The sequence below is a fragment of the Myxocyprinus asiaticus genome, chromosome 3 (genome assembly GCF_019703515.2).
Source record: "Myxocyprinus asiaticus isolate MX2 ecotype Aquarium Trade chromosome 3, UBuf_Myxa_2, whole genome shotgun sequence".
Classification (NCBI taxonomy): Eukaryota; Metazoa; Chordata; class Actinopteri; order Cypriniformes; family Catostomidae; genus Myxocyprinus; species Myxocyprinus asiaticus.
This window is the reverse complement of record NC_059346.1, coordinates 52,630,756-52,656,154: the sequence shown is the minus strand read 5'-3', so window position 1 is coordinate 52,656,154 and position 25,399 is coordinate 52,630,756. Positions and strand designations below refer to the sequence as shown.

Below are 25,399 nucleotides of genomic sequence, written 5' to 3'. Positions count from 1 at the left end.
CTATCCTATACTATACTATACTATGCTATGCTGTGCTGTGCTGTACTGTACTGTACTATTCTATACTATACTATACTACACTACACCATACCATTCTATTCTATTCTATTCTATTCTATTTAATACTACTACATGATTCTATGCTGTACTATACTTTACAATTCTTACTATTATATTCTGTGCCACTATATCCTATACTTCTTTGTACTGTACTACTTTATACTATACTACTTTATACTATACTTTTCTGTACTATACCGTCCTGTCCTATCCTATCCTATACCATTCTATTCTATTCTGTTCTGTTTAATACTACTACACTATTCTATGCTGTACTATACTTTACAATTCCATTCCATCCTATACTATTATATCCTGTGCCATTATATCCTATACTTCTTTATACTGTACTACTTTATACTATACTTTTATGTACTACCATCCTGTCCTATCCTACACTATACTCTACTATCTGATACTATCTTATCCTATCCTATACTACACTATACTATACTATACACTATATACTATATAATATTATTCTATTCTGTTCTGTTCTATTCTATTCTATTCTATTCTATTCTATTCTATTCTTCTGAACTATTCTATACTGTATTTTACTATACAATTCCATTTCATTCTATAGTATTCTACTATGTCGTATACTACTTCATACTATGTTTTCCATGTGGGCTTTAAATTGCACACGTGGTGTTGCAGTTGGTTTACAGCTGCCTCGCAGCACCCGATGTTAGTACTGCCCGCTATTGTCACCGCTAATTGGAGGAAATGTGTCACATGACTCTTAAGTTTGTAGTGACGTTCACAGAGTTAGTTGAGACGAGAGGCACCCAGCAGCACAGGTACAATCCTTTAAGAGATGACACATTTCCTAAACTAAAACACTGTATGAGGTTCCTTCGTGAAAGTACAGGATTAATGGTGTTGAAATAGACGTTGAAATACACTTTGAAGAGTGAGCTGCGCTTTTCGACAGACATTAGTTAGCTTGTTAGCTGCATTGAACTTGAATCAGGGCCCGTAGTCGATTTAACTGATATGTAATTGAGTGTATTAATTACAAGATGTATATAAATAATATAAAATTACGACGACTACATCTTGTCTTTATGATAAGGAATTGTCTATAGCTTACGTGACATTGCAACATGACATTATTCCTTTAGCCTAAAGTGGAGAGTTGTGATGTATTTCCTGCAAACTACACAGACAACATAAACATGACAGCAGTGAGATAATATTGTGCTAAAGAACTGCTGTTATGTTTCTCCGTAGATCTGTCTTTAGTCTAGTAAGATTTTAACCATTGCATCTCAGTACTGGTTCCTGGATGAGCACAGCACTGTGGATTTTGGATGTCTTCCTCAGTAAACACAACTGATTTATTAGTGAACTGCTCCTTGATTTAATCTGGATGTGTTAAATAAGGGACACACCCCAAATATGCAGTAGAGCTGTGCTAATCTTTCTGGCTCTTCTCACAAAACATGCTATTACCATAAAACCCATCCACTTTGTTTTTACCCTAAAACTATCATAAAACATTTACTTGAAAAGCTGGTTTTGAGGTGTTGCCTACTGACGCTTAATATGTATGAATGCCATTGAGTTAAAAGATAACAATCTTTGTTTTTCACCACCTGTGAAATGCTTTCCACTGTCTCAGCCCAGTCAGTGGTTGTAACCGATCTTTCATTGGTAAGGAATGGCATGTTACTTAAGATCCAAAACGACAACACTGTTTCCCAGCTGTTAGGGACACGATTGTGATTTACGCCATTAAAACGCCTCCATATTCATATTTAGAGTGGATCCAATGAGTATTTAGACACACATTTGGCTTAAATGTCTTTGCATTATATAATACAGTATTATATCAGTGGCACGAACAATAGCTCAAGCACACTTTAAGCTTAACCTTTCACAAAAAGTTATTTAAGTTGTATTTTGTCCCTTTCTGGTTGTCCATAGTTAATATGATGAACTACACCTTGCTGCTAAGTTCATTCCAGCTTTTGTCTCACATAGGAATGGGTCAAGAAGCAGGCAAGTGTGCGTGGCCCAAACCAGCCAAAGGTTACCAGACCATTTCAGGCAGGAGATACGGCCGGAGACACGCGTACATTAGCTTCCGCCCAGTTACAGACAAACACAGAGCAACCTCCAGTGTGGACTGTGAGCGCATGGAGAGGACCAGTAATCGTAAGGACCATACAGTGGGTATGTACCAACTGTTAATGGGACTCTTTTAAGGAACGTTATTCCACGTTAGTTCTAATGTGTCATGAGTTACCTGAAGTATGTGATCAATACATGTGGAATATATGATTTGAGATTGTACTTGTTTTTGTGATGAATGAACAGCTTTGTAATATGCAGTAGGGATTTAGTGGAGCTGAAATATGCTTGTGTGGGTTGCTCTGCTTTAGAATGGGATATTTATTCGAAGGTGCAGAAAGAAACCCTGTAGGTGTTGCGAAGATCATCCGACTTTATTATAAAAATGTTTTTTAGAATGGTGAGGGTGGGTGGATTGTATTTGAAATAGTTTTTTGAAGTGAAGTGGAGTTATAGGATGAATCTCTCGAAACCTGTCAGAATATGTTGGGGGTCATAATTTGTTCTAAAATCCCCCCAAAAAAGCATAAATCAAGGTTACACTGACCATGTTTGCATGCACTTAAGAAAATGGTTTATTCCAGGGTTTCTGCAGAAAGCGGCGTTCTGAAACGTCATGTAAACGAGAACGCCGATTTCCTTATGCCATTTAAGTGATTAAGAGAAAGCAGTTTACCACACCTAGGTTTCTCCTGGAGAATGCGGCTTAATGTGGCCATGTACACACATAAGCGGTGATGGGTCTTTGAAGACTGCGCATGTGTGTGTGAACAGACCAGATAACAAACATCATAGAATGGAGCCCACCAACATGTCAACAAAGTGTAAAGAATTAAACATTTCTTGGAGTACAGTGGGAAAAGCACGTACACTATACTTTTACATTTACAAACACCACTGTAAAATATCGACAGTCCCTCACGATCGCATGCACTGGTACACTGGGGGAATCCCGGAGTTTTAGGTAAGAGGGAAACCCCACTATTACAGCACAATTCCACTGCACGTTGTGATGGAAAGTTAAGGAAACAAACAGAACAAAAACTCTGGAATACCTAGAAATAAAAGCGAAGCAACCGAAAATAAAATGGCAAAGTCTTCCTCAGATACCATGTATGTTATTTACACAAGCGTCACGTGGAAATGATGTTGCTCTGGAGAAAGCTGCTTACTGAACAAACCGAATGTATACGGGAGTAAAGAGTACGTTGTTTATACAGTGCATGTAAATGGGAATGCTGCTTTCTCACAATAAGCGCTTTCTGGTGTCCATGTAAACGTAGTCAGTGAGGCACTTACAATGGAAGTGAATGGGGGCCAATGGGGGTTAGAGGGTTTAAGGACAAAATCGTCATTTTTACAGTTGTTTTTAGGGTTTGTTGACAGTACATCGTCATGGCAACAAAGTTGTAAAATTGTATATATATTTACACAGACAAGGTTAGGCTATACTTTTAAAACAGTGAGTATTTTAACGTTTACAGATTGGCCCCATTCACTTCCATTGTAAGTGTCTCACTGTAACCTTGATTTTTGCTTTTTTTAAAGAAAAGGAGGGACGAGTCAAAATAAATTTTTGTGGTAATCTACGTTATGCCACAAATGCTGTTGATTGAACTTAACTTGTATTGAACCCAGAATATTGCTTTAAGCTCAATTGACCGATTTGTGGCATAATGTTGATTACCACAGAAAATAGTTTCAATTTGTCCCTTGTCTATAAAAAAAAAAAAAAAAAAAAGCAGAAATCAGATTTTTTTTTTTTTTTTTTTGTTCTTTTTTCTTTTAAATATACAAGGGACTAATTGAAATTGTTATCTGTGTTAATTAACATTATGATACAAATGCAGTCGATTGAGCTTAAATTCTACTGAACCTGGAACATTCCTTTAAAATGTTTTGCATTTTACATTATTTTCATGACAATGAAGTACCATCGCCCACATTTCCAGTAATCTACTGTAATAAATAAAATAAAAAAATACATTTTTAAAATATACAGCAGTTGTAAAATACATTTGTAGGTAAACATCATGGTAGCATTTGTTGCACTGGATTTAAATTATGCAATTTTTAACATCAATTTTTTTTTTTTTATATTATAGTACAGAGAATGAGATATTTTGTCCATTACAGTAATTATGATGTATTAAATAGTGATTAATTGTCATTAAAATAATGTCACAATGCAAAGAATCTTAATGGTCATTTTGGGGGTGAAACCTAATCTGGAACTTTTTTCATGATATTCAGCCTAGAGTGCACAGAAACATGGAAACTTACCAAGTTAATTGATAACCAGTGAAGGGTAAACAACAGTAATTGAACTGTCTTCCTTCTAGCTTCAAAGAACAACATTTCTTCAGTGATTCAGACCATCGTCCCAATGGCATCCTCAAATTCACTGCGGCCTGAGTTAAACACAACATCAAAACGTGATGGCCATAACAGGAAACAGTCATTGTTGTGCAGAGCCACTAAAGCCCCCTTAAAACATTTTAAGAGACCAAAGAGTGACCAGGTTGTGCCATATGATAGTAACTATCATTCTGATATAAAAAGAAATAATCAGGCAAGAGTTTGGACCCAAGATGAAGAACCCAAGGCACCAACCAGCCCTGAAGTTCTGAGCTATATCAACATTGACTCCTATGAGCCTGACAGTAGCGGAGCTGAGGAGGAGGACTTGAGTTTAAACCCATCTCAGGCCATTCAGAAGAGACTTGATGGTATGATTTGCGCACTGGGGGTAAATGTAGATTTCCTTGAGGATACAGAATGTTCAGCTCAAACGGCACCTTCAAAAACGTCAACAAATTGCTATTGTGAGGAACCAGATTGCCACAGAACTCTAAAAGCAAACAGGAAAGTTGGTCAGTTGTTGGTTGAAAAAGACAATGTTCCCAAATGTCAAGGGGTTACAGCCAGTACCGGCCCTGTTTCCTATAAAAGCGTAGAAAATGCGAATCCTGAAGAAACTTTTCTGTCAGAAATGGTCGTAAGGCCAAAGATCCGCAAAGAGACTAGCAAGACTTACCTTCAAAGGAGGAAATGGTCTGAAAAAGAGGAAGTGGGTCATTTGTCAGGCTCGTCGGTCAGAAACGAGTGTGACTTGGCACCTCTGGGTTTCCTCGCGCAGGCAAGCCCTGAAAGGGAGCTCCTCTTTGATTTCCCACCCTTGACCTTGAGTGACCTCAACCCTCTGCAAAGGACACGAGAGGATGGTAGTAACACTACAAAAGATGATGATGATGATGATGATGACGATGATGAGATCTGGGAAGATCTAGAGAACTTTGGAGAGAAAAGGGCTGACGCATCTGAAAAGGAGGATGAAAGGTACAGTATAATTACCTGGAATACTTGACTCTGATTTGTCATTCGCTCCATTCTGAAGTCAAATATTTTTGTATAATGAGCTGTTAATTTGTGTAATTGATCGTTGTCCGAGGCAACCAATTTCCTAAAGAGATGTGCTGTACTACAGTTTAATACTAAAAATACTTAAAAAAAAAAAAAAAAAAAAAAAAAATTTTTTTAAAAATTAAAAAAAGGCCTTTTAACAGAATATGATAACCAGATTAAAAATACTGCTGTAAATGTGCATGGATCTCTAAAGGGCCAAATTTCTGCATTCATGGCAAAAGTTAGAATTAACAACATAATCAGTTTGATAAGACTTTACCAGTTATACAGTGGCCTTAAAATGTTTTTGGACACTTAAACCGTTAAATTAACGGTCCAAACCTAAACAGTTGGTTAAAAATCATTGCGAAAATCATTTGGTTTGATATCTGGCTTTCTAATGCAATGACATTCCTACAATTTTAAGTCTAACTTAAAGTCCCCGTGAAGTGCCTTGACGAGTTTTTATTGAATGTTGAATGATTTGTCCCATTTTTAAAAATAGCCTATAGGCTTTAGTTTACAGCCACACACACACACATCCCTTTCCACCATACCGGCGAAACTCGAGAAGCAATACCGGCCAGCTTTTCCAAAGACTTGAGAACAAAACAATCTTACTCGCGACATTAATCCATAACAAACCCTCAAACACGCAGCACTTCGTGGACTTTGCTTACAACGAGGCTGGAACTGTTGTGCAAGTCAAATGCAGATGAATGAGAAACAAGCGAAGCATAAAGAATAAAGAACACTTACTCGAGCTGTACATCCCAAGAAACCTCCGGCTGCACAAAAAATATAAATAAACTCCAGCAGGTTTCCTCGTGTCCTTCTCCCACGTTGGCGCGTCCCATTCAGAAGTGATCATCCCTGTGCCCTATTCCTTCAAAGACAATCACCCTCCATTGCGAGAGCAATTCTTATTGGAAATTCTGTTTGGAATGACGCTAAAGCATGAGTTATGCTCCCTTCGAAGTGCCCTGCGAAGGCATGATCAGCGTCAGTTAGAACACAGCCAGACGCACTGAACAGTTGTGGGGGAGGGTGCGTTCTTGTTCTAGAAAGCATTTGATTGGACAATATTTCTCAACCTCTATGTGACTTCTTTGGTGTTTTGCCGGAAGAGAGAGATTGCAGATTTTAAATGCTTACATCTTCTGAAAACGAATTTTGGCAATGTTTAGAAGCACACTAGCAGATAGATGACCATAAAATTAATAGATCTGGACTGAAAGCAGTAAAACTTTTAAGTGTCCAAATACTTTTTGGGGCCGCTGTACCGTAATGCACGCTGCATTTATCCAAGATGAATTTGTTCATTTCCTGTGAAGTTAAACGCCCCGCAGGAAATGAGGTGGTGCCGAAGGTGCTCTCTGTGGGTGCTCATTCTGCATGCTAATGCGCTTCAGCTAAGAGGATTAGTTTAACTTTTACGAGGTTGGCTCACATGTGTGTGTGCTGATGTGTGTTTAAAGCAGCAGCTCAGAATGCAGCGAGGGCGAGTGGTCGGCCTCATGGACGTCAGACTCCGGGCTGGAGAAGGAGAGGTGCACCAGTGAAGAGAGCTGGGAGACTCTGCCTGGCATGGAGGAGCTGCCCGGTAGCAGCAGCAGTAGCAGTCTGGAGGAAGTGCCTTCTCTCAACCTCACACTAGAGTAGGCACACATCCACTGACAGAACAAACTCTAAACACTGCAGTAATACTTTAGATAACACTGGGTCGCATTCACTAATGAATGTGTAAAAGTTACGTATTTATGTGGGCAGAAAAAGTTATCATGCAAAATTTCCACTGAATTCACAGCAGGTGGGCATGCACATAACTTTGTTCTTACTCTCGTTCTAACGTTAATGAACCCTGGTTATTCTAAATGAGAGAGCGGCAAAATTATCTCCAAATAACGACTTTCCGCACAACCTCCACTGTATAGCCATTCATCGCTCCTGCAAGTGTGTATTTACAATTTTGTCTGAAAGCACATGCACCAAGATCATTGTATAAAACCAAAGTGTGTCATCCTCGAATGAAAGTACACAATCAGTACCTTTTAAATATGCCTGGACTACATGTGAACGACTGGATTTGTATGTAGAGAAAATGTCGTTTGAAAACGAAAACCTCTCCAAAACCGCATACTTTGGAAAAATTATGACATTAGGAAACTGAAAACGAAAACTGATTAGTGTGGACGTGGCCTAAATTTTATTGCGAATTTGGAATACATTTAAAGGGATAGTTCACCCAAAAATGAAAATTCTCTCATTTACTCACCCTCATGCCATCCTAGATGTGTATGACTTTCTTTCTTCTGCTGAAGACAAAGATTTTTAGAAGAATATTTCAGCTCTGTTGGTCCATACAATGCAAGTGAATGGTGACCAGAACTCTGAAGCTCAAAAAATCACATAAAGGCAGCATAAAAGTAATCCATATGACTTCACTGGGTTAAATCTATATCTTCAGAAGCGAAATGATAGGTGTGGGTGAGAAACGGATCAATATTTAAGTCCATTTTTACATTCAATCTCCACTTTCACTTTCACATTTTTGTTGATTCGCATTCTTCGTGCATATCGCCACCTTCTGGGGATCTGTTTCTCACCCACACCTATCATATAACTTATGAAGATATAGATTTAACCACTGGAGCCATATGGATTACTTTTATTCTGCCTTTTATGTACTTTTTGGAACTTCAAAATTGGAGCTTCAAAATTTTGGTACCCATTGACTTGCTTTGTAAGGAACCTACAGAGCTGAAATATTCTTCTAAAACTTTTCGTTATTGTATTAACACTACAAAAAGTGCATACAAACTGAACTGCACAGTCAAAATCCTCAAGTAAAATTGAATAATTACAAATAACAATTTGCTTACGCTATGTCTTAAATTGACACAACCCTAACTCTGAAAGAAGGGGCATGAAGAACATCCCGAGTTTCCCACTCATAATTACGACTTTGTGGTGGCGTTCATGTGCATTCCAACTTGGAAATATGATAATTTCAACAAGACTTGAACGCACCAATACAAGCTCATTAGGTTTTGAGACCATTTATCAGGGTATTGCAGAAATATGTTGTTTACTCAGAACTTTGTTTTCAAAAACTTTTTTTACTGCTTCAGTTACTTTTTGTTCATTTAGATGTTTTAGAACTAGCAAACATGCTGTAAAATGACATAAACTGAACCACAGTCAGACTATAGCCTCTTCAATGTCATTTTGGGTTAATGCGTTAACTGTGTTAAATTTAATGGAGTTAAACACATTCATGTATTTAAAGGTACTCTGTAATATTCTTTTTATATGTTTTGCTGACACTTGGTGGCATAGATGCAGAATCACACAAAAACAGAATTTGTCCGTTACCAATGCCATTATAGAAATGTACTGTTTGCAGTCAGCCATGATGCCTCCAATTACAGGGTATTATTGAGATATTTTTCAAAACTACTGTTCTTTTCATTCTGTTTAAAAATGTAGCAATTGGCAATAAAAATAAAATACAAATAATAATTGAGTGCACATTTAATTAATTTCGAGAGTTAATGCTTTAACGTTGGCAGCCCTTAAAACTATATGAACATACTCTTTCTGCTCTTTTGTGTTTGTGTGTGGTTTTCATCAGGGAGCAGACCCCTCTGGAAGAGGGTGAGATCCCCTGGCTGATGTATAATGAGGACTCGGGCAGCAGTAGTGATGAGGATCCATATCCAAGTCAGTTTGTCCAACCTGGACTCTTCATTCTGGATGGCAACAATAACCTGGAAGATGACTCCAGCATGAGCGATGATCTGGACACGGAGTGGAGGTCAACAAACCTGATATACAATATCAAATAATACAGATAATGACACAGGGTGAATCTCACCAAACCTGTCTAAAAAAAATGTTCCGTTCGTATTTCACCCCAAATAAATCTTATTTTGCAGAAATGAAGCCCATTATTAGGCATAATTACCCCCCAAATTCTCATTAAAGGAATGTTTCGCGTTCAATACAAGTTAAGCTCAATCGACAGCATTTGTTGTAATTAACATTTTGTATTAAATCTTACAATAATAAAGAAAAGCAAAAAAAAAATAAATAAATAAAATATATATATACACAATCAACATTTAAACCCCACAGCCACCCCTCCCAATCTCCAACCCTGCCCCCCAACAAACATCCCTGTGGTCTCACGAGTATGTATACAGAAAAAAAAGCAAACAAACACACACACAAAATAAAAATATATATATATGGCTCACCTTTATATATATAATCATACTCAATTAAAACTATACTACTCTCTCCATGCCCCACCCCGAGAGCCCTCCAAAAACTCTAAATAATTGCCCCATTTTCAAACAAAAAAATCTAAGTTACCCCGTCTTTCAAATTACACCTCTTCAAAAGTCGCCACCCTCCCCATCTCCGTGCACCAATCCCGAAATCGAGGCGCACCAGCTGACCTCGAACCCCATCATCACACAGGTCAGAACCCAATTCTCTATGTGACTATTCCCCACGTCGATGACCGCCCCATCGCCCAAAACACAGAGTCTGGGGCAAAACGAAACCCGAGTGCCCACCACATCACACACAAAACTCTGAGCCAAGTTGAGATCTTTCTCCCATTATCTCTTAATAGAAGTTAAAGCTCCGTCCCCCAGACTCTGAATTAGCAGGGAGTAATACACTGATGCCTCATGACCTTTTCCAAAAGCAGTAATCACCATTCCAAGAGTATCTGCTGCTTTAGGGGGGTGTATGCTACTCCCAAAAATAGTACAGAGCAGGTGGCGCAGTTGTAAATACCTAAAGAACTGAGATCTGGGAATCCCAAAATGTTGAACCAAATTTTCAAAGGATCTCTACGCTCCACTCACATATAGGTCACCAAGTGTATTAACCTTCCTCACAATCCACTCAGACCAGCAGAAAAGGGACTTATTAATACATAATTTTGGGTTCTGCCATATGCTTGAGGCAACATTTAAATAAATGTCCGAGTTAAACACTCTGGACACTTTTGTCCATACCGAGTGCAAATGCGAGATAACGGGGTGTAGCTTCTCCAATTAGTTTGATAGAAAGGCTTTGCAATGGCGAAATAGGGGCAAGAACTTCCTGTTCAATACCAAACCAGGGAGGGGCCCTCTCAGGTGGAAGCGACCAATGAGCCAAATGTCTGAGACCGAATGTATAATAATAAAGCAAAATCTTGGGCAGGCCTTGCCCACCTTTGTCAATCGGCCTATGTAACTTACTGAAATGTAATCTGGGACGCTTACCGTTCCAAATGAAGGACTTCGCTATGCTATCAAATCGCTTGAAATAAGAGAGGGGAACATCTACAGGGAGAGAGGGAATGGTAGAAAAAGACTCTTTCTGCTTATATATCTAGCCAAAAGCTTCCCTTCTTTGTCCCCTGACTCAAAGTATGACTGTCTTGCCCTGAATAACCAAAACTCCACCTTCCGTGACAAAATAGTATTATATCTGTATTTCAGTCGGCCATCAGACGACATTCAGCGCTTCAGCTCTGCCTCAGCACTTTTAATATTCCCTTCCATCTCCACGAGTTCTCGTGCTTTGGACTTTTTGATGAATGAGGCATACTTTATTGTAGGTTCTACTGGTTGTTTAGATCAGTGTTACTGTCAGAAATAATTAATAATTATTTCTTTAGTTATTAATTAATATTTAAATTAAATAATAGAATCTAACTCATTAGAGCCTCATACGGGGCTCCAGTAAATGTAGTGCGCTACGTTCAGGAGCGGGTTTGGTTATTAGCAATAATTAATAATTATCAAAGATAATTATCAGTTATTAAAATCAATAGAACATTGATTTGAATCAATGTTAGCTCTTTTAATCCTTCACATCAACAATCAAAGATAACCATCAAATTCAATAGAATATTAATTATTATCAAAGATAATCATTAATTATTAAAATCAATGGAACATTGATTAGAATTAACACTAGCTTATTGATCCTTCAAAATTCAACAATCATCAAAGATAATTATCAATTATCAAAATCAATAGAATATTAATAAGGATTAATATCACCTGGGCACCACCCTGGAATCAGGGACTAATAACCAGATAGTATAACAGTCTCAATATTAGATTGTTCTCTTAAGAAAATCAACATTCAAAAGGAAACAATGAAGGCTTGAATCCGAGCACTGACTTCCCCTGCCAGCATTTGACACAGATGTATGCAAAACAAACCAAAACACTTCTCTTTGAAATATTACAAAGTTTATTTATGCAGTAATATCAATTAATAATCAATACAATGCGGTCAATAAACTTCCGACTTACAACTACAAACAGTGACATGATTAGATATGGTAACCAAAATATCCTATAACACATGAGAGGAAGCTGTGTGTGTGTGTGTGTGTGTGTGTGTGTGTGTGTGTGTAAGGAGTGACGCGCACAAAATGGCTTACGTGACTCTCGTGGAGAGTACGTCACGTGAGATTTCCAGCCAGAGAATTTGGCCGCGAATGTGGGCGGAGAGAAGCCGGTAAATGGCGTCTGCCAGTTTACCGCGTGTCTCCGCTTGTACGATAACTTAGGGACAAAGCTGAGCTTTATCACAAAGTTATCTACTAGCCAAAAGTGTGTGCGAGAATGTTTGTGAGGAGTCGTGTGTGTGTGTGTGTGGTTAGTACGAGAGAGAGAGAATAAAGTGGCGGCACCAAAGCCAGTTTTGCGATCGTGGGAGAGAAAGCAGCTGTTAGTTTATCACTCAGAGACGCGGTGGACGGCTTGTAAACCGTCCCACGGTCTTTGGTTCTTTAATGGATAAACTCAGTGTGCCGGTCTCGCCCGCGATGGCAGAAATACACAACAGTCCAATGTGGTTGGACTACTACAGAACAGATCTTATTCGTGATAACAGTACATTACAGTAATACCTTGAGTATTATTAGCAGCAATGAGCGGACTCGGCGGTCCGTAAACTGTACAAGCAATAACCTTGATACACAAGAATAACACACTATAATATTCTATCTCTGCCCAGACGTAAACCTCTTACTTGAATCATATGAGGACGCAGGTAGAATGTGTGTTCATCCGTCCTTTAACTCCGACTTGGTTCCTCTAGGCTTGGGTGATGACGGGAGGTTGTTTCCTCGCTCTGTCGGCGGGCGGTACGGCTGCTGATTCTCGGTGGGCTGGCGTAGAAATCAGCAACGTCGACTTGATTGAAGAGGGAAGAGAAATCTTTTTCTCTTCACTTCTGCAGGCAAACGGATGAAGATGCGGATTGCTGGGCGGTCTCCTTCGGATCCGTTAGAGTGTTCGGTGGAACACAGAGTAATCTCAACTCGTCCAGCGAGATGGAGGTTGTATGACCACATTTTCAAGTAGGATGTTACTTCCTTGTGCCATGAGGCTACACCTGAGAGCAGCGATGAGCTGTGTCTACACACGACGTACAAAGTTGCTGGAAGCAATTCCCGGAAGGATCTCAGAGTTATTTCTACTCCCGATGACGTCGTGGTTGAGGGCCGTTCTGTCGTGTGCCTCATCCAATAGGAGTTGAGAGTTTGATCCTTTAGTGAGCAAGTCTTCATGGGATTTGTAGTCTGTTTTGGACTCCCTTTGTTTGATTTTGGCTCGGTTTTTATCAGTAAGACTTTTTAAGTTCTTTTCTGCTCCCCGTGGCTCAGTATCTAGCCTGCTCAGTGCATCAACGTGAGAGCTAACAAACTCCTTGACTATTTATACACAGACACTAATTGCAATTTAAAAAGCCACAGGTGTGGGAAATTAACCTTTAATTGCCATTTAAACCTGTGTGTGTCACCTTGTGTGTCTGTAACAAGGCCAAACATTCAAGGGTATGTAAACTTTTGATCAGGGCCACTTGGGTGATTTCTGTTATCATTATGATTTAAAAAGGAGCCAAACAACTATGTGATAATAAATGGCTTCATATGATCACTATCCTTAAATAAAAGACAGTTTTTTTGCATGATCAGTCATATTTTCAAAATCAATGCCAAAATTTTTCAATTTCTGCCAGGGTATGCAAACTTTTGAGCACAACTTTATAAAAATTGATTTCAGCCTTTAACATTTGTTGGAATTCAGGATTTTGCAAAAGGGATACATTAAAACGGCAACTATTTGTTTTATTTTTCTCCATATGTGAGAAACACCGCTAAACTCACCAGGGTGTGATCTGAGACCAAGATGTTTCCAATTGAGCAATCAACAACAGATGAAATGAGGTACTTAGATATTTAAAAAAAAATCCATTCTAGAATAAATCTCATGGACTGATAAAAAAAAAAAAATTATAGTCCCTCCCAAATAGGTTTAAAAGTCTCCAAATATCTGTAAGACCAAGATTTTTACACATCCTGTGAAGCGTCAATGTTGCTCTTGGGGGTTTACACACTTTTGCTTCACTATGATCAAGGACTGAGTCCATCAAAAGATTAAAGTCTCCTCCCAATATTATATTATGAGGGGTGCCAACGGCTTGCAACATCCCTTCAAGATCTATGAAAAAGCCCTGATCATCAGTGTTAGGTACGTAAATATTAGCCAAAATCAACCTTTGCCCCTGAATTTCTGCTAAAACAATAATGACTAATTTATCTTTAGTCTGTTTGAGAAATTTGAATTGTAGATGTTTATTAATCATTATAATGACTCCCTTGCTCTTACTCAAGCTAGCTCTAAAGAAAACATGTCCACCCCATATCTTCCCAAATTTTTCAGCTTCCTGCGGGGAGAGATGTGTTTCTTGAAGAAACACTATATCATATTTCTTACATTTAAGAAAATAAATAACCTTCCTTCTTTTTATGGGGTGCCCCAACCCATTCACATTCCACTTGGAGAGAGACAATCCACTCATATTAACATTTGACATTTTGACATATTAGAAAAAAAAGATTGTGGGTAAAAAATAAAATTATAAAGACCACATTCCAACATTAGTGCAACAGTCAAACCCCGAACATTCCCCAGAACCAAACAAACAGAAAAAAGAAAAATGTGCGCATTAACCCCGCGTAAGACAGCGCCAACCGGCATCTATCCCTCTAAACTCAAACAGTCCATGTACGCTTACGAGAGCCCCCGTGACAACTTTGCCCTCGGATTGCTCGTCCGCTGCTTCTGTACAAATTTCGTGAGACAGAATTAAATAACAGAAGAAAATCTATAATACAAACTCCAGCCAATAGGCAGAATAAACACAAAGAATGTGTAGATTGGTGTGTTCCTCCACAAAATAAAATCCAGCCGCTAGCGGAACCAGCACAAAAAACAAACAAAAAAAAGCCGTTCAGTTTCCTCGGACAGTCAAATGAATATTCAGCGAGTCAAGCTCACTTGGGAGCAACGTGAGAAACGCACCATGACTTCCTCAGTCCATTGATTTTATGAAAGACATCGCTTGTTGTGGGCATGTAAATATTATGCGGCCATCCTTAGTATCTATTCTAAATTTGTCCGGAAACATCAGTACAAAAGCTATCTTCCGTTGATGTAAGAGTTTCTTGCATTCCTTGAATCGATCACGTTTCTCTCGTCGAATTCGCAAAGTCTGGAAACAAGAAAATGTTGTGGTTCTTCCACGAAAGCCTTCCTTTACTCCTCGCCTCGCTTAACACAAGATCTTTATCGGATAATCTGAGAAATTTGGCTAGAATTGATCGGGGCCTGTCTCCCTCAGCGGATCTCCGAGCCGGGACTCTGAGCTCGCTCGATTTCCAGCTTATGGCCTGTTTCGAGCAGACTCGGGAAGAGCTTGTCTAGGAATTTCACCATATCTCAGCCTTCCTCATGCTCAGGAATTCCATCAATTTGGATGTTGTTTCACGATTATGATTCTCAAGGTCTTCCAATGTTTCCCAAACGCGTTCCAAATCTACTTACGCTAGCAGATTAGCAGCTAATTCCCTCTCCGATGACTCCAGATAATCAATCCGTTTCTCGACGTCCCCGATTCTTGTAACCAACTCCTTCCATCGCAGTGATCGATCGACGTATTACAGCAAGATCCTCCAAGTCCGCTATGACCTTCGCCAGCATTACAGACATGCTCGCCAGTTGCCGCTGAATTTCTCCCACTGCACCGTCCAAACCGAGTCCCTGGTCTGTGGCCCTGTCTGGGGTATCAGCTTGAGCACATAAGTGTCTTTTAATGTCTCCAGAGCCGAGGATTTTGAATTCTTTGATATATTGACTTCTTAGAACAGTTATGTAGCAGGGTGTATCGAATCTCACCGGTTATGACATAAAAATAATTAAAAACTAGCAAAGTGTGCAGAGCTCGCCGTTCACACGTCTGACCCCCGCATGGTGCCAATCGACAGCATTTGTTGCATAATGTTGATTGACAAAAAAATTTTTTTTGACTCGTCCCTTATTAAAAAAAAAGAAATAATTGTGGTTTCAGTAAGATTCGGGGCAGTCTATAAACATTAAAATACACACTGTTTCAAACACTGTTTTAGTGTGATGTAATTAGGGACTAACCGGTGTTAAAACAGTTACCATATTGTAGGGTTTACCGGCGATACGCTGTCAAAGTCATAATATTGGATATAGATTTACGCAGATAAGGTAAGCGATTGTATCACGATAAAATCTTGGTAGAACGTATTATGTTTACGTTTTGTGGCTATACTTTTGACTATAGCCACATTTTAATTTCTATTGTTAGTGTCTTAATGTAACCATGATTTTTTCTTTCTTTTTTTTTAATAAATGAGGGGCTTTTTCGTGGTAATCAGCATTATCTGACACATACTGTCAATTGAGCTTTACTTGTATCGAACATTCCTTGAACATATTGTGCAATGTGAAAAAAATTATATATTTACAATTTACAAGTATGTGTTTTATTGCCTTTATGCTTATTTAAATACAGTTTTTTTTATTACTATTTATTTTTTTAAGGATTTTTTTTATTAAGCAGTAAGGAGACTAATGGGAGTAAAAAAAAAAAAAAAATCAAAAGTAAAACATCTAGACACACTGTTTTCTTTTGATTTGAGCGTGAAATATGGACATGTTTTCGTGAAATTTACCTTACAAATTGCATATCTGAAATATGAAAACAGTGATAAATTACTATTTAAAAATTACAATTTACAGTCATAATATAAGAACAGTACAGTATGTTTCCTCATTGTAATTCTGTCAGCTGGAGAAGCAAAAAAATATTAGTTATTATTAGCTGCTAACTCATTTAATTTTTCTTTCAGGTTTCTTGACGAATTTGGTGAGGGTTTTGGCATGGCTCAAGCGATCTCATATGTGGATCATTCCCAGCTCCTCACTTACATGGCATTAGAGGAGCGTCTCGCTCAGGCTATGGAGGTGAGGACCTCTGCCCTAATGCATAAACTCCATATATATTGAGGGTTGCAATATTGCTGTTTGAATCACTCTGCAGTCCAACTAAATTAGGTATGGAGGTCACCAAGAATCTCATGCCATCGCAGATGTGTATGACTTTCTTTCTTCTGCTGAACACAAACAAAGATTTTTAGAAGAATATTTTAGCTCTGTAGGTCTATACAATGCAAGATAGCAGGGTCCAAAACTTTGAAGCTCAAAAAGCACATAAAGGCAGCATAAAAGTAATCCATAAGAGTCCAGTGGTTTAAGAAGCGGTATGATAATTGTGGGTGAGAAACAGATCAATATATTAATCTGTTTATTGATCTGTTTCTCACCCACACCTATCTTATTGCTGCTAAAGACATGGATTTAACGACTGGAGTCTTATGGATAACTTTTTTGCTGCCTTTATGTGCTTTTTGAGCTTTTGAACCTACATGAGGGTGAGTAAATGATGAGAGAATTTTCATTTTTGATTGAACTATTCCTTCAATGGACAAATTAAATTGGAACCTCTTGTGACACTGATTTAATTTGATTATTGTACATGTAGGGGAGAGTGGGTAGGTGTCTTAGTGAGGGTGTCCTCTTGTGCACAACGCATATATATATATATATATATATATATATATATATATATATATATATATATATGTATATGTGTGTGTGTGTGTGTGTGTATGTATATATACACTGGCGGCCAAAAATTTTGGAATAATGTACAGATTTTGCTGTTTCGGAAGGAAATTGGTACTTTAATTCACCAAAGTGGCATTCAACTGATCACAAAGTATAGTCACGACATTACTGATGTAAAAAACAGCACCATCACTATTTGAAAAAAGTCAAATCTAGACAGGCAGCCATCACTCCAACACCTTATCCTTGAGTAATCATGCTAAATTGCTAATTTGGTACTAGAAAATCACTTGCCAATATATCAAACACTGTTGAAAGCTGTTTGGTTCATTAAATAAAGCTTAACATTGTCTTTGTGTTTGTTTTTGAGTTACCACAGTATGCAATAGACTGGCATGTCTTAAGCTCAATATTAGGTCAAAAATGGCAAAAAAGAAACTTTCTCTAGAAACTCATCAGTCAATCATTGTTTTGAGGAATGAAGGCTATACAGTCCTTGAAACTGTTAAAAAACTGAAGATTTCATACAAAGGTGTACACTACAGTCTTCAAAGACAAAGGACAACTGGCTCTAACAAGGACAGAAAGAGATGTGGAAGGCCAGATGTACAACTAAACAAGAGGATAAGTACATCAGAGTCTCTAGTTTGAGAAATAGACACCTCACATGTCCTCAGCTGACAGCTTCATTGAATTCTACCCGCTCAACACCAGTTTCATGTACAACAGTAAAGAGAAGACTCAGGGGTGCAGGCCTTATGGGAAGAGTTGCAAAGAAAAAGCCACTTTTGAAACACAAAAAACAAAAAGAAAATGTTAGAGTGGACAAAGAAACACAGACATTGGACAACAGATAATTGGAAAAGAGTGTTTTGGATCTTAACCCCATTGAGCTTTTGTGGGATCAGCTAGACTGTAAGGTGCGTGAGAAGTGCCCGACAAGACAGCCACATCTATGGCAAGTGCTACAGGAAGTGTGGGGTGAAATGTCACCTGAGTCTCTGGACAAAATGACAGCTAGAATGCCAAAGATCTGCAAAGCTGTCATTGCTGCACGTGGAGGATTTTTTGATAAGAACTCTTTGAAGTAGTTTAAGTAGTTAATTTTTCATGTTATTTATGTCCTGACTATACATTATGATCAGTTGAATGCCACTTTGGTAAATAAAAGTACCAATTTCTTTCCATAAGAGCAAAATCTGTACATTATTCCAAACTTTTGGCTGCGTGTGTGTGTGTGTGTGTGTGTGTGTGTGTGTGTGTGTGTGTGTGTGTATATATATATATATATATATATATATATATGTATAACTAATGGTGATTTAAAAGTGTAAACATTGCATCCAATGCAGGAAATACTATTAGATTGTTTTTGTTGAGAATCTTGTGTGGACCAGATTTTTGGCCCATTCGAGGGAGGGCTGGTAAAGAGAAACACCCCATTCAACATTTCATATTTCCTTGCAACCTTGATAGTTTGAATGTTGAATAGTAATTTGTTTAGTCCAATCAAGTATATTTCTGTAAACTTACTTTTGTGTTTCTATCAAGGATATATTTTATTTTAGAAAATTGTACTTGCCCTACTTGAAAGTATTGTAGTCTTTCAGAATGTGTGATGAAAGCTGTTTTATCATTAAAGTGTTTGCACAAACAGCTTGGCTGCAATTCTGCCTTATATTTTAAGGCTTGGTTTATTTGATTGCCTTAATATTACATTTTGGTCCAGTTAAGATAAACTAATTAAGAAATTGGACTCAGTTGGTCTTTGAAGCCTTTGACAACCCAACATACTTCCATTGATTTCAGCCAATGAGAGAAGTCAGTTGAAATGTTAGGCTTAATGTATAATTAACTTGGTTCTGTCTTATCTAGGGGAAATGAAATATGCTAATGTGTTTTGTTGTGTTGCAGGCAGCACTGGCTCATCTGGAGTCTTTAGCTATAGATGTGGAGCAGGCCCAACCCCCCGCCACCGAACAGATCATCAGCTGCCTACCCCAGATCACAGTGCAGGTCGACAACACTGGTACTACTGCCATTACTTGAAGCTATAAACACTAAAGTATAGTACTGTATAGTGTTTAAGCAATAAGGTACAAGAAGACATACTATATTGGCAATAGAGTCGAAGGCTAAATGCGTTGTTTGGCACGATGCGTGGCAAAGTACCTGCATCTAGCATGACTTTGAGTGTCTTATTGCTTTTATACAGTGGATAGATTATTTGTTTAGCCAATCAGAAGCTTTTGGCGTGCTTTTGTCGTACGAGAATGCCATTTTGCTACAGTGTTCTTGACAATAATAAGATTTATTTAAAAAAATGGAGTAATTAAATGTATTCTTTTAAATTAATTTATATTTATATTATTTCTATAATATTTATAGTATTTCAGTGATTCTTGAGATAAGGGACAAAACATGTTTTAAATCTGAATTTTTCTTTTTTAATAATAAATTAATTTGAAATGGATATATTTGTATACAAAGGTCTCAGCTAACGAACCATGTAAGGGAACTGGTTTTTATAAAAACACTTTTTTCTGAAAATTGACATTTATTCACTTTATAACTTGCATTTACTGTCAACTCCATCAGACACACTAAAAGCACGTTATTTTAATTTGATCTGGCCAACAAGAGTGTAAAGTCTTTAATTATGTGATGACGGTGTTCAGTAAAGGAGTTAAGTAATAAAATACGTTCCAAAATTTATTTTTCTGTTTTCACACTATTCTGAAAATTCTGACAGAGTTGACAAAATTATTATTTTTTTTTTTTCATCTTAACCATGTGTTGTACAGTGGAGCCATTTTGGGTTTTTTTCCCTTAATTTATGATGCCTCTATAATCTAAACTAAAATGCCAAAATTATTTCACAAGCCTTAACAGAAATGATGACAAGGGGGGATGATGGTGTTGACACGTTGAAGCTGTGACCGCAGATACATTAAACATTGTTTGTTTGAAATATATACAAATTACCAGACCATGTGTCCTACTGTTGCATCCACCATGAGCAGGAAGTGGAAAAGGGGTACTCGGAGTTATAGCTGACCATGGCATTGCCTGAATTATTCAGGATTTTAAAACAATCTGGCAGAGTTGACGCAGAGTGAGGACACAAATTTGATAGGCAGTTTCTTATGGAAAAAATAATTACATTTTTCTTTATGTATTGAGTGATATCTTACAGATCCCAACCTTTTATTTTATATTTATATTTATGAATTTGTTGCATTTTTAAATACTTTGTTTGGCAGTTTAACATTGTGACCTCTTGCTGAGGACAGGTTAAGTTACATGTGCTTCCAAGTATAGAGCATGCATTTTAAAATATTCTAATGAAATTATTTAAAAATATAAGTAATAAATGCCCTGAGTATACACATTTCTTTAGGTTTAAATTCATTTCTAACATAAATAGGACTTTTGTATGTAGGATATGTTTTATTGTTATTTATATGTTGATTTATATTTATGAAATGTAATGGGGTATTCAATCCAAGTAAATAATTTCGATTATAGGGGTTCAGTTGACAGAAATATTTGGGAACTCTTGATATATACATCTGTCAAGAAAATGTCCAGGTCATATTTATCCCTAAATCAATACAAAAAAACAAAACAAAAGAAGAATAAAATTAAATGTATATTTTGCATAAAGAAAATCATGCGACTTTCTTCTGCTGAACGCAAACGAAGATTTTTAGAAGAATATGTGTGACCAGAACTTTGAAGGTCCAAAAAGCACAAAGGCAGCATAAAAGTAATCCAAATGACTCCAGTGGTTTAATGTCTTCAGAAGCTAAATGATAGGTGTGGGTGAGAAGCGGATCAATATTTAAGTCATTTTTTTACTATAAATTCTCTTTCCTGCCCAGTCGGTGGCGATATGCACGAAGAATGCGAATTGACAAAAGCAAAAAAAGAATGAAAGTGAAGTTTTATAGTAAAAAATGACTTAATATAACAAAAAATTGTCCTGTTTCTTTCACACGTACTTATCATATCACTTCTGAAGACATGGGTTTAACCACTGAAGTCTTATGGATTACTTTTATGCTACCTTTATGTACATTTTTTGATCTTCAAAGGTCTGATCACAATTCACTTGCATTGTATTGACCTACAGAGCTGAAATATTCTTCTAAAAATCTTCATTTGTGCTCTGCTGAAGAAAGAAAGTCATACACATTTGGGATGACATGAGGGTGAGTAAATGATGAGAGAATTATGTGGTATAGCAACTGTACACACATACCCTTTACTATAACAAGTGTAGTGCCCCAACAGTCTGATTTTATGTGCTTTTCTGCTTTTATCTGCGATATTATAGACGAGCAGCATTACAGCTTTTATGGAAGTATTATGATTATGGCTGTGTGGTTACATAATTGCACACAATTTGCTTGCTTGTTTCTCACTGCTGCCCATGTGAAGTATTTTGCAGATGGAAAATTGAAGAAATTGACTTGTTATACAGAAAAGCTTTGTGTACTCATTCTCTTCAGAGCTATACGAAGACCAGATGAGAGATATGTTTCGCACAAAAAGCAACACCATGCAGGCACAGATTGAGTGACAGGGAGAGCAAGCAAGCACACTAATGTCCTACTTCAACTTTATTGCATGAGTGCATTTGAGACTATAAACCTGCCACGGAAAGCATAAAATGGCCTCAGTTTCAACTCTAATGACTGAAATGAATAATTTGATGTGTGCGTGACTGGATCGAGACACGTTTGAATATTTGCTTTGGTCTTGTATGTTTTATAATATGACGGAGAGCTCAGAGTTGGGTCTTTTACATGAACTCTGTTTGGTTTTGCAGAGCAGGAGCAGTGCTGTACCATCTGCTGCAGTGAATATGTCAACGATGAGATTGCCACCCTGCTGCCGTGCCACCACATGTTCCATAAACTCTGTGTCACTCTCTGGCTCAGGAAGGTATTTGTGTCTGTTTTTCTTGGGAGCTTGTAAAAGTGAGAGGAAAAATGTGGAACACAATTTCATAATCACATATAACTGTTAATATTCTGAAAGAAGTTAATAAAGCAGAAATGTAAAGGGATTGTTCACCCAGAAATGGCAGTTCTGTCATTTTCTCACCCAAATTTCGTTCCAAAACCATATGACTTTCTTTCTTCCGTGGAACACAAAAGGAGATTTATTTTAATGCATTATACAGTGGAAGTTGATTGCAACTTAAAGGTGCAATATGTAATATATTTACTGTACTAAAGAATAAAATGATCATAATATTTTATCAGAGATTTAGGAAACATGCTAAGTTGAAATACTGGCTTCTCCGAAAACAATGCTACAGCCAGTATTCTACTTTGAAATGTCAGTTCAGGGCCGGAATTTCTGTTTGTGTTTGTGATCCCGCCCACTGCCCATTTCCCAACAGTATTTCGACACCCCGGGTTGCCATATTTGAGACAAGTTAGCGGGCAAACACAGCACGCTGCACCCATGGAAGCCAGCAATACATCTAGCTAACATTGACAGAGTTATAAAAAATCCACATGAGCTGGTTTATAATTTGCGAACAATAAAAACATTGCAAACGTATATATTAGCTGATCAACTTACAGTGTAAGGCTTGTCGCTTGCCATTGTCAGTTTGCTCATTCCTGTTGCGTGTCCTCAACCTGGCAACCCATGTGATCTTCCAGTCTGGGGAGGAGGGTGCAGGAAAGACAACTCTCTCCAGTATTTAGAATTTGGACTGCAGTACCCATTTTAAACACTTGATGTCAATGTTACATATTGCTCCTTTAACATTAAAACTTGTGGAGTGGAAAAAAATGGACCCTGCATAAAATCTTCTTTTGCAATCTAAAAAAGGTCATACATCATGAGGGTGAGTAAATACTGACAGAAAAGAATGCAAATCAGACCTTTCTGACAACATTATTTTATAAAAAGAATTAAACAAATCAAAGATGGTTTTCATGATTTGATGTTTTTTTTTCCCCAGTCTGCGACATGTCCAGTGTGTCGGCATGTTCTGACCTCAGCAGAGACCGAACCCCTGTCTTTAAGTTCTGAACAAGACACGTCAGCGTCCACTCACAGTGCATCTGGAGGAACATGCTGATCTCCGAGCACACATCAATCAAAACTTCCTGCAGAGAAATATTAAAGTAATCACAGTTCCACCAAAATATTTTTCATCTGATATTTCCTTGCTGTCAAGCGACAGGCCAGAAATGGTTTTCAGATTCCATTTAACCTAGTGATTTGTGCTGCAATTCATGGCCCAAACGCTGCAAACGTAAATGTATTTTCTGAGAAAATATGAATACATATTCATAGTAACCATATTTATTCCTGTTTCAATTTTAAATCTGTTTTTGTACATCCAGGCTAAACATAAAGACATGTATTTAACGTTTCTCAATTCATGTAAAGTATAATTTCCAAACGCAGTCGCTCAATAAAAGCTCACACTTGGTGTTAATAAGCATCACTTTTATCAATTCAAATCATTATGAGTGCTGTGATAATGCAGCTTCCCAAGGAGGTTGCTACCCTGAACTCTCTCGGTTATGATTCAGATATCCATTCAAAGGGAATTCGGTTGCCTGAGGTGCATGATAACTTTTTGATTTAAGCAAACATAGCTGGAAAATAAATGATAATGGCTGTGCAATATATTTCACTGCAGTTCATAAACATATTTGTATAAATCATTGAAATGATGGCCGCTGAATAGGTAGTTTTCACAAAAGCACCTTCGGGAGCAATACAATTTCCAAAAAGCTGACAGTCTGAAATGGAAAATATGATGGTGCACGACTATAAATATGAGATGGCTTTGTGCCGTTTATTGCAACGGCAATTGCCGTGTATTCAGTGTCATGTTATTTAGAGGTGGCAGGGCATACTGTATCAATGGATTTACTGTCTCATAATTATTCATCTTAATCTCATAATTATTTAATATCTCATATTTCTCAATATCTCATAATTATGACCAATAATCACGTATTATAATTTTGTCTAATCTTAGTATCTCAGTTATGACATCTCATTATTAAACATTTTGTATCAATTGACTTACTATCTCATATTTTACTTTTTACCATCATAATTTTGACTCTCATGGTTGACTTAATATCATAATTAATCATTTCTATCATATTTGTTACTTTTAATGTCACAATTACTATCTCGTTATGACTTTATTATAGTTATGATTTCTCATAATTGGACTCAAAATTAGGATTTTTTTTATTCAATTATGACATCTCATACATTTTTGTCTCAATTTACTTACTATCTTACTATCAAAATTATGACTTAATTTACTATCATAATTTTGACGGGCTCATGATTGACTTTTAATCTAAAAATTCATCATATTTTTGACTTAATCTCATAACTACTGAGATCAAATGAGATCATAGTTATAATTTATCTCATAATTTGACTCATAATTATTCATTTTTATTAATATTTTTATCATTATAGTAAACATTTAATTTCTCATAATTATGACTTTAAATCTAATAGTTATGATTTAGTATCTCAAAATAATGACTTTCTCATAATTATGACTAGTAATCACATACTTATGATTTACTATCATAATTTTGATTTATCTCATGGCTTATCACAATTATGACAGTTTATTATTATACATTTTTGTCTTAATTGACACTCTCATATTTAACTTATCTCATAATTATGACTTAATTTACTATCAAAATTTTGATTTATGATTGACTTAATATCATAATTATGATTTACTATCATATTTTTTACTTTTAAACTCATGATTACTATCTCATAATTGACAATCTCAAAGTTGTTTTCTC

The 25,399-nt window shown here is 37.1% G+C and overlaps 1 protein-coding gene across 3 annotated transcripts; it reads left to right on the top strand.

The window, feature by feature from the left end:
* Positions 1-804: 804 nt before the first annotated feature.
* LOC127426834 (E3 ubiquitin-protein ligase Praja-2-like) lies at positions 805-24,637 on the top strand. 3 transcript variants are annotated; one of them, XM_051673866.1, is made up of 9 exons: positions 805-863; positions 2,050-2,241; positions 4,482-5,478; positions 7,026-7,202; positions 9,179-9,361; positions 16,793-16,907; positions 19,485-19,599; positions 22,405-22,520; positions 23,557-24,637. In XM_051673866.1, the coding sequence occupies exons 2-9, from the start codon at positions 2,052-2,054 to the stop codon at positions 23,674-23,676; spliced, it is 2,013 nt and encodes a 670-aa protein (XP_051529826.1). In that variant the 5' UTR covers positions 805-863; positions 2,050-2,051; the 3' UTR covers positions 23,677-24,637. The 3 variants fall into 3 exon arrangements, with proteins under 3 accessions (XP_051529826.1, XP_051529822.1, XP_051529835.1); XM_051673862.1 differs by having other exon boundaries at positions 7,023-7,202; XM_051673875.1 differs by lacking the exons at positions 22,405-22,520; positions 23,557-24,637 and adding an exon at positions 22,085-22,383 and having other exon boundaries at positions 7,023-7,202.
* The last annotated feature ends 762 nt before the right edge of the window (positions 24,638-25,399 follow it).